Source organism: Rhinatrema bivittatum, chromosome 4, assembly GCF_901001135.1.
Source record: "Rhinatrema bivittatum chromosome 4, aRhiBiv1.1, whole genome shotgun sequence".
NCBI lineage: Eukaryota > Metazoa > Chordata > Amphibia > Gymnophiona > Rhinatrematidae > Rhinatrema > Rhinatrema bivittatum.
Window position 1 is genome coordinate 190,626,079 of NC_042618.1, and position 14,109 is coordinate 190,640,187.

At 47.8% G+C, this 14,109-nt stretch overlaps 1 protein-coding gene across 2 annotated transcripts in view; it reads left to right on the forward strand.

Annotated features, from left to right (window-relative positions):
* Positions 1 to 7,878: 7,878 nt before the first annotated feature.
* Positions 7,879 to 14,109, forward strand: part of NEK4 (NIMA related kinase 4) — a 140,365-nt gene continuing 134,134 nt past the window's right edge. For both annotated transcript variants that reach the window (XM_029599439.1, XM_029599440.1), the window contains exon 1: positions 7,879 to 8,072. In XM_029599439.1, the coding sequence (XP_029455299.1) occupies positions 7,935 to 8,072 (138 nt within the window). In that variant the 5' untranslated portion in view covers positions 7,879 to 7,934. The remainder of the gene's footprint in view (positions 8,073 to 14,109) is intronic.

Below are 14,109 nucleotides of genomic sequence, written 5' to 3' on the forward strand. Positions count from 1 at the left end.
TTTAATATCTTCATTAATTAATTTTAATTATGGGTGTTATTTGATGGTATCTAATGATTTGAAATATTTTATTGCCATTTGGAATATTTTTAGATGAGTTTTTAATTATTGAATGTTCTATTTGGCAGTTGTTTTGAAATACTTATTCTTTTATTAATATGGTTTTATTATTATGATTGATGTTTTATATTTCTTAATTTTATTATTTGATGTTTTATGTGGAGTGGATGTTTCTGTTTTTCCATAGTTGTACTGTGGTTTCCAGTTCAGTTTTTGTCTGCACATTTCTATTTATACTTTATGGTCTCTTTATTCTGTATTTGGTAAGGGTCTGTCTGTTCAACAGACAGGTGAAATATTCTGCATGAAGTTTCTGTGTAGGGCTCCATAGTAGCCTGGCTTGTTCTGGTTTTCAACTAGGAGTTGAGTGCTCCGACCTGGTTGAAAACTACGCTATGAGCTGCGATCTACGGGTTTTGAATAAAATACATGTGATGAAATTGTCGGATCAAACTACTTTGAGATATGCCGGCGACTTGGTTGACACTTGGTTGACAATTAGGATAATTTGGAGAAGTGTGTGCCTTTAAAATAAACTGTGTGTTGTTAGAAAAAATGGATATGAAAAAATAGGTATGAGACGACGTAATAGAAAACTATGTTGAAGAGAGCCTGTGGTGAGGTTTGACTTGATTGGCATTAGTGCATTGACCTATCAGGAATTAATGCGAGGGAGGTACTTCCGTATTCAGCTCTTTAAATGTTGTCCAGTGCGAGCCATGTTTCAAACAACGGCGGTCTACGTTGGGATCGCGGCTACAACAGCAGAAGGATTGAATGTAGCTATTGAACTCTTCTTACCGATTTTTTGTCACAGAAAAAAGATGGAAATGTTTATCCCCTGAAGCAGGACCTCAAGAGAGGGGGTCCGAAACGCGATCGCGTTGGGTGATGCAGATAAGTACTCTTGCAGAATACAGCGTTTTCTGAAACTAAGTTAAAGTGACAATTTTCATATTGGACTGTGGTTTGAAGGTTTCATCAGTTTCTTGATAAAAATTCAGCAAAAGTTTGATAACAGTTTTTAATGGTGAAAGTGTGGTGATATAAATGATAAAAATATCCAAAAAAATATAAAGTAAAATGGACCAAAGACCACAAGTAAGAGTCTGGTAAAAATACCATGACCCTGTGAGGAGAGGTCCCACAAAAATATATAGTAGCTAATCTTCAATTAATTTAAAATAGACAAACAGGTGTACCTATTATTTAATATTTTGTTTTCAACTAGGACCAACATGATTAGAAAATAAAATTTTCAGCCAGCAAAGGTAGAAAAATCATTTTGTTTTCAGTTTAGTGAATGGAATATGCCAACTTTGGGAATTTACGATTCACAATTCTTTATTTTGCACAATGTAGGAGGAAATACATTTCTGTTTCTATTTCTTAGACATAAAAATGCATTTCATAAATAAATTTCTCTAGTGTTGCATAACATGCAACATCTGGCTTCTCAGGTTTTCCAGTTCAGTTTTCAAATGGCTCATGGTGCCAGGATCTCTGTACTGGTTCCAGTTGAGCTGGAAACCCAAAGAGAAGGAAGAAATTGCTGCGGGAAAATAAAAATAAAGATTAAAGCCCCCTACCTTTAACAGTCTCCCAGTTCATTGTGTTCAAGGTGAGAGCACACGTTTTCACCTGGTCATAGGTACCAAATGATCTAGCTATGGCTCTGTAATGAGTGGAGGGGGCAGGAGAGAGCAGTCCTCCCTCCTGACCCTGCCTGCTCCGCCATGCATATTGGTGCTGGCTGACTTCACTCAGTAGTGTCTCCAAATTAATTTGTTTTGTCAAGTGGAGCCCTTTCTGTCTAGCCAACTGTATGAAAGTGCCTAAGGCTCCCGGACTTCAGTTGATGCACTCTGCCCTAGGTCCTCCTGCACCTTATCAGGACGTCACAGTTGTTTTTTCCAAGACCAAGGCGGAGATCCTTCCGCAGCATTGCCTGTATGACTGCGCTATAGACCTGCTATCTGGAACTATGCCTCCCCGAGGAAGGGTATACCCCTTGTCATTACCTAAAACCCGGGCCATGTCTGAGTATATTTCAGATAAACCCGTCCAAGTCGCCTGCAGGGGCAGGCTTCTTCTTTGTCAGCAAGAAGGACGGCTCGCTGAGACCGTGTATAGACTATCAAGGGCTAAATTCTATTACCAAGCGGGATCGTTACCCGCTCCCTCTAATCCCGGAGCTCCTCGATAGGCTCCAGGGAGTGAAGATTTTTACAAAGTTGGACCTACGAGGTGCTTACAACTTAGTCAGAATTCGTCCTGGAGATGAGTGGAAAACCGCTTTTAATACCAGAGACGGGCATTACGAATATCTTGTGATGCCTTTCGGCTTATATAATGCTCTGGCGGAGTTCCAGCACCTTATGAATGAGGTGTTACGGGACCTTTTGAACACCTGTGTAATTGTCTATCTCGACGATGTGCTAGTCTACTCCCAGGACCTGCCTTCACACTGTCAGCATGTCCGTCAAATGCTCCAAATACTTAGGGAGCATAGTCTGTACGCGAAACTTGAAAAATGTAGTTTCGAGAAGACGTCCCTGCCGTTCCTGGGCTACATAATCTCTGCAACAGGCTTCCAAATGGATCCTGAGAAAGTGGCGGCAATTAAGAATTGGCTTCAGCCGAGGGGTCTCAAAGCGTTGCAATGCTTCCTCGGCTTTTCCAATTTCTACCGTCACTTTATTCCTAACTACTCCCGTATTGTGGCCCCATTGACTGCCATCACCTGAAAGGGAGCCAACGCGGTGGATTAGCCTGTTTCCGCTTGCCAAGCCTTCGAGGTCCTCAAGGAAGCGTTCTTGTTGAACACCTGCCTTCATCATCCTGACCCTAGCCGGCCCTTTGTGGTGGAAGTCGATGCCTCCAATGTGGCCGTGGGGGCCGTGCTGAGCCTGTATTCCGATTCTGGACAATTGCTACCCTGTTCATATTTCTCGAAGAAATTCTTGCCGGCAGAAAGCAACTACTGTAGTGGCGATAAAGAGTTGCTAGCCGTGAAACTTGCCCTGGAGGAATGGAGACAGTGGTTGGAGGGGGCCAACCATTCAGTTACGATTTACACCGACCACAAAAACTTAGCATTCTTGAAGCAAGCCCAGCGCCTGAACCCAAGGCAAGCCCGGTGGTCGCTGTTTTTTGATCGGTTTAACTTTACCCTACGCTACCGACCCGGCTCTAAGAACGTTCGAGCCGATGCGCTCTCGCGCTCCTCTGAGGTTGAAGAAACTTCTGACACTCCCCAGTACATCTTGGATCCCATGAAAGTGAGCCTCACAGCAAACTTGGTGTCCTCCCAAGGAAAGACCGTTGTTCCATGTCGCTCCTGGAAAGCAGTCCTCACTTGGGCCCATGACTCCCTCACTGGGGGTCATTCTGGCTGTAAAGGGACCTTAGACCTGTTGAACCTATTCTACTGGTGGCCAACAGTGAGACAGGACGTCCAAACCTTTGTGGGCTCTTGCCCTACCTGCTCCATACAGAAGCTGCTCATCGGGAGGCCCAGGGGCTTGTTACAACCATTACCCATCCCGGTGGAGCTTTGGACACACATTTCCACCGACTTTGTCGTGGACCTTCCCGTCTCAGGAGGTAATTCGGTCATTTGGGTGACCGTAGATGATTCTCCAAGATGGCGCACTTTGTCTCCTTGCCAAAGTTGCCTTCTGCACCTGACTTAGCCAATCTCTTCGCTCAACATATCTTTAGACTTCACGGTCTTCCACAGGATATAGTCTCAGATCGAGGACCACAGTTTCCTGCTCGATATTGGAAAGCACTTTGCAAACGCTTCAGTGTGCAACTTAGTCTTTCATCTGCGTTCCATCCCCAGAGTAATGGGCAAACGGAACGGACTAACCGAACATTAAAGACCTTTCTCCGTTCGTTTGTGAATGAACGACAAGATAATTGGGCCAAGTTACTCCCGTGGGCGGAGTTCTCGTATAATAATCATACGCACGCCGCTACTGGAAGTTCACCTTTCCTCGTTGTCTATGGGAAGCAACTTCGACCGCCCTTGCCTTCGCCTGAACCTAGTGCACTCCCGGCAGTGCAACTTTCAGCCTGCCAGCTTCTTTCCTTATGGACTTCTATCCAGGGAAAGCTCCATAAAGCCGCCCAGTCCGCCAAGAAATGGGCGGATAGGCATCGTCAGCCAGCGCCTATCTTCCTTCCAGGAGACCGCATCTGGCTTAGTACTAAAAACCTACAGCTATGAATGCTGTCTCGAAGACTAGCCCCGAGATTCTGTGGGCCTTTCCGAGTCGCCGAACGAGTGGGAGCAGTCTCGTACCTACTACACCTACCCTTCTCCATGCGCATACATGACGTGTTCCACGTGTCATTGCTGAAGCCTCTTGTTTTGTCTAGATACCACTCCCGGGCTCCTGAACCATCGGATCCTTCATTACCGGATGATATTACGTATCAAGTATGTGAGATCTTGGATGTACGGTTCCATCAACGACGCTGGGAGTACTTGCTTGCCTGGGAGGGTTGCGGACCTGAGGATAATTCGTGGGAACCTGCCCGTAACATCCTCGACAAGGACTTATTACGGCAGTTCCATCTGGATCACCCAAGTAAACCTGGACCTGCTAAGAGGGGGTGTAAGAGGGGAAGTACTGTTACGGTTCTGGCTGCGAGCGCCACGACCAGACCCTTACTTCCGTGTTCCTGGACCTGTTCCCACTTCTGTTGGCCTAGTTCGCGGCCTGTTCGGCTGCGTCCCTGCGAGGGCCGCGCTGCCGGGAAGCCTCCCATGGACACCCTGCCTCTAGGCACGCGCACGCGCCACTTGGGCGCTTTTCTAGGTCGTTTCCAGCCAGTGGTGACTCCGCCCAGTTCCTGACGTCAGACGCCGCGGCCTTGATAAGCCAGCCGCAGACACTCAGTCTTGGCCTTGCAACGGGCTTACCAACCGGTTCCCTGTTGCTCTGTGCCCCGGAGTGAGCGGCCTTTGGAACTCGCTCCATTCCTGCTTGCCTGCTACAGTACCTGCTTGGTTCCTGCTTGCCAGCTACAGTACCTGCTTGGTTCCTGCTTGCCTGCTACAGTTCCTGCCCAGTTCCAGTACCCGAGTCTTGCTACAGTTCCTGTCTGCTGTTCTAGTCTGGTTCCAGTTCCCAGTCCTGCTCATCAGCCTGCCCGCTCCAGTCTCAAGATCATCAACCCGCCTAAGTCCCAGCGGCCGGGCTCCTCCGGGCTCCTCCCGGGGGGGCTTCGGCTTCCAAGGGTGAAGCCTCACCTAAGTCCCAGCGGCTGGGCTCTTACGGGCTCCTCCCGGGGGAGCACCAGCTTCCAGGGTGAAGAGCACCTCCATGTCCTGCCTGAACATCTGCCTCCTGGCCTGCGGTGTACCAGAGACTTTGAATACCTTTCCCAGTCTCTTGCAGGTCAGTCCAAGGGTCCACTAAATTGAGACTCCATAACATCAGGCACTTCATTAACCACTGGTAATGTCCAAAAGCTTTACTTTTGAGCTGTCCTTTCTCTGCTTGAAGTGGGTGTTTTATGTTGATTTTGCTGACCTTTATCCTAGTTTCAGGTTTTTCTCTGGATTACTCCCATATATGTTCTTGAGGCCCCAACTGTCTGTTCTTATCACATCAGCTAGCACTTAGGTGTGGCCAAGTTTCTATTGTCCTGTTTTCCTCTGATAGCTGCACAGTTAGCCTCCTGAATAACTGCTCTTTTAATATATTTGATCTCATGACTTATTTTACAAGCTGGCTAAGAAAAATGGCATATTTATTCTCAGAACTTATAGGCCTTATATCAAATAATTGCACTAATAATATCAGTGATTCTCTGCTTCAATACTTTCTATCGCGGTACAATATTCTTCACGTAAGCTAGCTAGCTGCTTAAAATAATTTCCCACACTTACCTTGTCCAGCCTTGTCTTATCCATCCTCATCCAGCCTTCTTCCACCTTGCCTCGGCTAGCCTTACCTTATCCAGTCTCATCCAGTCTTGCCTTGACCAGTCTCATCCAGTTCTTGCTTCTGCCCTGTCTCTCTGCCTTGTCCTTGCTCTTATAGTCTTGTCTTGCCTTGTCCATCATATTACTTTGTATCTTATCTGTCTTGGCCTCCCTCTCTGGTTCTGACCTCAGCTTTGGACTCAACCATCACTTGTTAGCTGCCTGGATCTGACCTTGCCTTGAATCCTGATTACACCTGGTCTGCTGCCTGCCCTGACTCTAGGCCTGTTTCTGGACTCTGTCATAGATCGACCTCAGAACTAAGTCCTACTGGCTGCCAGAACTCAAGGGCTCAACTTGTGGGGGAGGCAGCTAGTACAGGTGAAGCTCCAGCCTGGCCTGCTTCGAAGCGCATTCTCCAGCTGTCATCGTAGGCCTAGTGGACTCTCCCTTAAAGCAGCATCAACTACGCCGCAGCACTATGGGCTCATGCTCATGCTGCTTCTTACAGTGTAACTACAGCATGGGTTATTTTTCTCTATATGCATCATTTTGCACTTGTCCAAATTAAACTTCATCTGCCATTTGGACACCCAATCTTCCAGTCTCACAAAGTCCTCCTGCAATTTATCACAATCTGCTTGTTATTTAACTATTCTGAACAATTTTATGTCACCTCTTTAAAAGAACTGTTTTCCAGTGAGAGGCCTTTCTTCAAGGAAAGCCTACATTCATCTATTTTTTGAAGAGGAGTTTAAGGGAGAGGACTTTCCACTCAGGGGATACAGGACACGACCAGGTTGCGATGATTGGGAGTACCCTTGGATCTCAGGTACTGTGGAGAGGAGACCTAATCCACAACTGGAACATCCCAGCCACTTTGGGACACTTATCGTCTCAAGACCCAACACTGAGGGACACCTCTCACAGGGATAGACTTTAAAAATGTACTCTCATATCACAGTTAAACTTGGAAGTAACTAGACATATTATTTATTTATTTATTTATTTATTTAACAGCTTTTAATATACCGGTGTTCGTGCGGGCACATCACGCCGGTTTACAATAAACTTGCGAAAGGAGGAAAGTTACAAAAAACAGGGCGAGGGGGAGGGAGCAGGCGAGAAAAAAGGGGGCGGGAGTGAGGGGTATAGATAGAGGAGGAAGGGATAGCAGCTGAGAAAGTAGAGGAGCGTAACCATAATTATAGTGGAGGAGATTACAGGAGGAGGTATTTACCGCAGAAGGACTGCAGAGGCGTGGTAAATTAGAAAGGGTTATACATTATAACTTATTTACATAATACATTCTATAAACTGTAACTTATTTACTTTGTAACTTAAATTACTTGTAACTTAAATTACTTTGCAACCAATTGTAGTAAACTTTTATATGAGCACCCATCCAGTGAGTCCAGCCTGGTTTGTCAGTGTACCTTCCCTAAAGAGCTATAGTAACACATCTGGAAGGGATTTCACCTATGCCCTGGGTCCTGAAGAATATTCTTCCCTGCAAAAGATCAAGAACAAAGTTCAAGGGCAAAAGGAACAGTGACTGTAATATTGGGGCTCAGTACTGGGAATGTTATGGCCCCTGCAAGATTCAGCTTTGCATTGTACTGAAGACTATTTCCTTCAGGAGTTCATAGGGTATATACATATGGAATCGAAGCCGGCTGGTGGCCCAAGGAGGCGTGCAGTTCGCGGCTCCCTCCTGTAGGTGGCGGTGCAGTTCACGAATTCAACCCTGTAGGTGGCGGTTGCCGTTCCCGGGCATGTGTGCAGGTGACGTTGCTGACGCATTACGTGCGCCGGATCTCCGGGGGATGCTTCGTCACGCCCCCCTGGTTGCTTAGTAACCGCAGAAGCCACCGTGTGAGTCGCTCGGCTGCTGGGCCGCGGGCTGTAGTTGCGAGTTGGCGCTGCGCGGAGGATGCGCGAAGCCCTTGGTCTGGTCATGGAGAAGCAGAGCCAGGCTGCGAGGCTGGCGGATTACTGCTTCCTTCGGGCCGTGGGGAAGGGCAGTTACGGGGAGGTGAGCCTGGCTCGGCACCGCACCGATGGGAAGCAGGTAAGGACTCAGCCCAGGGAAACGCGTCGGACCTCAGTAGATGCAATCGCGGGTCTGATCAGCAGGCCACCGGCTTGGACCAAGTAAATCGGCTTTATATAAAGAGAAGCGCTGGCTCGGGACTGCTACTGGCATGAAAGAGCCACTGTGGTGTTTCTCATTCCGGGCACTAATTAGTCTAGGGCAGGACTCCAAGGCAAACAAATCTTACTGGGGGTGACTGAATTTCACTCTTAAGCTCATGCAAAAAATAACCTGGGCCTAGTTCTGGAGAGTCACCCTTAGTCGCCCCCCCCCCCCCCCCCCCAGTAATGAGCATATTGGGACAAGGCTTTCTCAGCAGAGAGGGACTGGGGGTGTTTTACAGTTGCAGAATGACCACTGATAGTTTTATACTTGTCAGTTGTAGAATCGGCTATATCCAAATTTAGTTTTCAATTTCAGTGACCCGTTCAGTGCTTGCAGATTAGAAATTGGGCATAAGTACCTAGTCTTTGCTAACTCTTGTTAAATGCATTTATGTTACAAAGAAAGCGGTCTTGGATTTTTTGAGAACTATATCTTTCATGTTTTTGCAATTATTTGAATGCTGATCCTCTTTTCTCAGTTAATTTCATATCACAATAATGATAGCTGTACCCCACCAAATCTCATTTTCCTGAAGAGGAACAAACTATCACAAAAGTGTACATGCCAACTTTTTAAAATAATTAACGACTGGTTTGGAGAATAATATTGATCTCCTGTGGAACTGTCTTAAAGCAGTGGTTCCCAAATCTTTCCTATTGATCTCATAGTCATTTGGCTTTTTAAGATATCTACAATGAATATGCATGAGACAGATTTGGGATATCCACATTGAATATGCATGAAACAATTGCAAATATATATCTCATGCATATTCATTGTGATGCCCTCTAAACCCAAATGATTGTGGAGTCAATAACAGATTTTGGAAGAGTGGGAGTGGAAGAGTAGCGGGCTACGACTTGGACCAAGGCAAGTCACTTTACTCTCCTTTGCCTCAAGTACAAAATTAGATTGTAAGCCCTGTGGGGATAGGGAAATATAGTACCTGAATGTAATCTGCTTTGATGTACACTTTGAAGTGCAGAAAAGCAGAATATTAAAAAAACCCTCTGTATTAGAATTTTTTTTGGAGGGTACAATACATAATTGTCTTATTTTGGGCAGTAATAAAAACATGTTTTTACATTGTTAAAAAACTATTGGCCATGCAGTGTCTTATCTAGTGTCCTGCAACATTGAGAGGCTAAATCCAGAGGAAACAGACCTGTACAGACTTTACTAGCCTGGTAGGATTGACAACAGTCTAAGACCTGCAGCTTCTTCAGCCTGTGCAAGACAACTTTTGCTGCTTCATTTAAGTCTCCCTCCCCTTGGAGCTACAGGTAGAGGGGGAGGGGGATGTTGGGGAGGGGGGTGTTCCCCTTTGAGCTCTGGTCAGATTATTGCCCCAAGAAAGGACAGCAAAACTTATACTCCTAGGCTATATAAGAAACAAAGAACACTAAGGCTTTGCATATTTTTTTATATTCATAAGAACTATAGCAGATTTTTTATGTAGCCTGAGAGTATAATAAAATACCAAAGCGCTGAGGACAGCACTTTCCCAAGTGAAACCCCAATAAACTCCTCCCCTCCTTGACCCCAGTTTTCTTCTCAACCAGACCTCAGGATGCTTCCCTCCTACCTCTGAAGCTTCCTCCCTTCTCCTCCAGCCCAGGCATCTGCTACCACATGCTTCTGCAGCACGTAGGCTGCCTTATTTTTCTGCAAGGTGGCGGCAGCTGGCTTCCCCTTCTGCTGTGCTGCAGCTGCCTTTTTACACCTGTGTGGTTGATTCCCCCTTCTACCATCTGATGGTTGCCTTTTTCTCCAAGTAGATCCTCGACTGTCCCTGTTCATGTCATCATCAAAGGTCTTTGTTGTTGGGCGTTTGATGACATGGATAAGGACAGCCATGGTGGGCCAAAAAAATCTATTTAGTTAATGAAATATTTTTTTTTATTTATCAGTTTCATAATTGATACAAAGAAGCATAACCAAACTTGACAATAAATGTATTTATTTATTTTTAATTTTTATATACTGATATTCTTGTATAATATACAAATCAAACCGGTTTACATAAAACAGAAGATGTAGGAAAAAATGTTTCCTTTGTCTAATACATTGAACATGTATAACAAGGAAATTGTTAACAAGGGATAAAAACTAAGAAAAAACATGGAGAAAGGTAAACAAAAGAAGAAGAAACATAGAAGTTTAAAAAATGAAAAGGTGGCACAAAGGGATAAGGAATAAGGCATAGCAGTTTATATAGATTACAAAAAGCATCCCAATAAGATGAAAAACAAATTCTGCAGTGCCCCTCTTCAAGACTACAATATAAGAGGAGCAAAGGATCTAAAGGAACAACCTCTTAATAAAGAAACAAGAAAAAAAAAATTGACTGCAATACAAATCAACCACATCTGGCAAATCAGAACTCTCTGGGGTAGAGATGGGATTCCTAGCAATCTTGCTATCTAATAAAACCTTTCCTGTACGTACCCGGATCAGTCCAGACAGTGGGTTGAGCCTCCTTTCCAGCAGGTGGAGACAGACTAAAACTTGAAGGATGCCCTATATCAGGACAGAGCCTGTCCTCTAACCCTTCAGTATTCGTCTGTCTCCAGCAGGTGTAGCATCTCCCCTTCGGTTCTCTGCTGTAGGCTAGTCAGCCTTTTCTTCTGTCTTTTGCTAGGCTCAAGCAAGTATTTCTTTTGGTTCTCGCTTGTTTAAAAAAAAAAAACAAAAAAAAAACAGAGAAGGGAAGTTGCCCTTTTATTTTTAGTGCTTTTTCCTTTTCTGTGTGGGAGACTGTTCCGTCTCCCAGCTCTTGCCCGGCTCAGGGGGGCTTTGCCCCTTTTGCAGGAGGGGATTCCCTGCATAGCCTGAGTCCATGGACGCTTCCAGGTGTGGGGACAGAGTCTCTCTGGGTCTCGTTCCCCCCTCTGGCTGCTGAGAGGGTTTTTGAACCCGCTGCTGCGCTCAGTAAAAAAAAAAAAAAGTTTTAAACTTTAAATAAGTTGCAGGTACTCACCTACCTCTAACTTATTTGCAGCAGTTGACCAGCATTTTTTCTTTTTTCTGGTCAGAGCAGGCCTTGAACCGGCAGCCAGACTAGCAGGAGGCAGCAGGTTTCCCTCCTGCTCTCTCCTGCTGTGCAGGCTGTCAATCAAACCTTTTTTTCTGCTTTTTTTTTCTTCAGCCGCAGCTCTGCTATGTCCCGGCAGGCAGCCTGCCTTTCTTGTGGGCTGCCCGCTTCGCGTTTTTCGCGGCAGGGTCTCTGCACTGCTTGCCTGCCGGGTGGGGAAGGTCCCTCCTCGGCAGGACAAGCAAATTTAGCCCGGGGCTCCACTCCTCCCGGCATGGCCAGGCCTTTCCCGGGTCGGCAGAGCCCGGGAACGGCGGCCATATTGGATTTTTCGTCGGGGCCGATTTCAGTGCTCCTGGGGCTGGGGGGGGCCGGATTTTTTTTATTTAACCCCCGATTTGGCCCCCGCGGGTCCCCAGGAGGGGGGTCCTGACCCCTTGTCCCCCCCCCCCCCGCCAAAAATCCCTCGCTCAGCGCCGTTGACCGCCGGATCGGCTGCAGAGCCCCAGGGACCAGTTCGGGTGCGGGTGGTCCCAGGGGTGCCCCCCCCCTTCCCCCCCCCTCCCGGTGTCTCCCGGGTCCTCGGACCCCACTGCTTCCTCGGATTCGGCAGATGCCCCCCCCTAGAGGGGGATGACCCCAGAGCCCTTCGTCTATTTCGTAAGGAGGAATTGGAGCCCCTCCTTCCCTTTGTTCTGCAGGAGCTGGGTCTGGAGAAACCTTCCGTGGATAATCTCATGGCCTCGCTTCCTAAGGATATGAACCCGGTCCTGGGGGGGCTCCGGGCTCCGGCCTCAGCCTTTCCCTTTCCCTTCCACCCAATGCTCAAGCTCCTTATCCTGTGGGAATGGGAGACCCCCGAGGGTGCACTCCGGGTGGGGCGTGCGATGGATAAGCTCTATCCCCTTCCGGAGGAGGGTTTGGAGCTGCTGCGATATCCCTCGGTGGATTCTTATGTCTCTGCGGTGGCCAAACACACCACGATTCCGGTGGAAGGTTCCATGGCTTTGAAGGATCCACAGGATCGTAAGTTGGAGGCTCACTTGAAGCGCATCTTCGACGTTCTGGCCCTAGGGGTCCGGGCGTCTTGCTGTAGCAGCCTCATGATGCGGTCAGGCCTTCAGTGGGTTCAACAGTTACTCTGCTCCCGGGATCTTCCGCCAGCAGAGGCAGAGCAAGCCGAACATCTGGAGGCCATAACCGCCTATGTATCGGACGCCCTCTACGACCTGGTCCGTGTGAAGGCGATGGTTTCGGCGGTGGCTGCCCAGAGGCTCCTTTGGCTACGCCATTGGTCGGCTGATCAGTCGTCGAAGACTCGGCTGGGCACACTGCCCTTCAAAGGTAAGATGCTCTTTGGAGAGGATCTCGAGAAGCTTATGGACTCCTTGGCTGACAACAAGGTCCATAAGCTTCCAGAAGACCGCCCTAAGTCTTCCCAGTCCTTTGCGCCCTCCCGCTCTCGCTTCAGGGGCCAGCGTCGCTTCGCTTCTCGGGGGCGGGGAAGTTCCGCGAGGTGTTCTTCTCGTGCTCAGTCCTGGTCGCAGTCCTTTTGTAGCAGGTGCCCTTTCGTGAGGGCCAGCCCGTGCGTGCCACCTCTAAACCTGCCACACAATGAAGTTCAGCTGACCCATTCCTCGGTTCCTTACCTCGGCGGATGCCTCTCCCTGTTCTTCGAGGAATGGGTCAAGATCACATCGGATCAGTGGGTCCTCGACATTATCAAAGACGGGTACGCTTTCAAGCTCGTCAGGGACCTGCTGGATCTCTTTCTTTTCTCGCCTTGCGGACGGGCCAAGAGGGTCCAGACTCTCTCCAAACTCCTAGATCTGGGAGCGGTGGTCCCAGTTCCGGAAAGGGAGATTGGCGCAGGCCAGTATTCTATTTACTTCACCGTGCCCAAAAAGGACGGGTCCTTCCGCCCCATTCTGGACCTCAAGAGGTTCAATCGGGCTCTCAAGATCCCCCACTTCCACAAGGAAACCCTGCGTGCGGTCATTGCGACGGTCCGCCCTGGAGAGTTCCTTGCTTCTCTTGATCTCGCAGAAGCGTACTTCCACATTCCCATCCACCGCGACTACCAGAAGTATCTCCGATTCCATATCCTCAACCAGGACTTCCAGTTTCGAGCTCTCCCCTTCGGCCTCGCAACCGCTCCTCGCACCTTTACGAAGGTCATGGTAGTGGTAGCGGTGGCTCTGCGCCAGGAGGGGATTCTCATCCACCCCTTTCTGGATGATTGGCTCATCAGGGCCAAGTCAGAGACCTCTTGCCAACGGGCGGTGGATCGCGTCTTGGAGCTCCTTGCCTCCCTCGGGTGGATAGTGAACTTTTCCAAGAGCAAGCTTCAGCCCTCCCAGGAGTTGGAATTCCTGGGAGCCCACTTGACACCCGACTAGGCAAGGTCTTCTTACCACGGGCGCGCACCCTCAAGCTGATCGATCAGGTCCGGAATCTGATTGCGCTGACCTCTCGTGCTCTAACGTTTGCCTGGACCTTGATGCTGTCTGATTTCCGCCTGCCTTGACCATTTGATTCATTATGGGAGGGTAGAAGATGCAGAAAGAAATATGCTCCATTTATCTTCTTTTATTTCAAGGGTATTTTCTCCATTTAGACTTCTAGAACAAGGTCATGGTCTAGAGACACTGGATCATATCTGTTCGTTGGTGCCCTTGATCTCTGCATACCCCTAAGACAGCTACTACAGAGAGTCTTGAAGGCCTTCAAGAGAACCTGATCTGATTTCAGAAGAAAATCTTCCATACTAATCACCTAGCCAAAGGGCACAACAAGTGGCAGAGAAGATGAAGACTTTCTTTGCCTCCCTGGCAAACGACAACAATGTGGATACTCTTCAATCTCTCCCCCTCC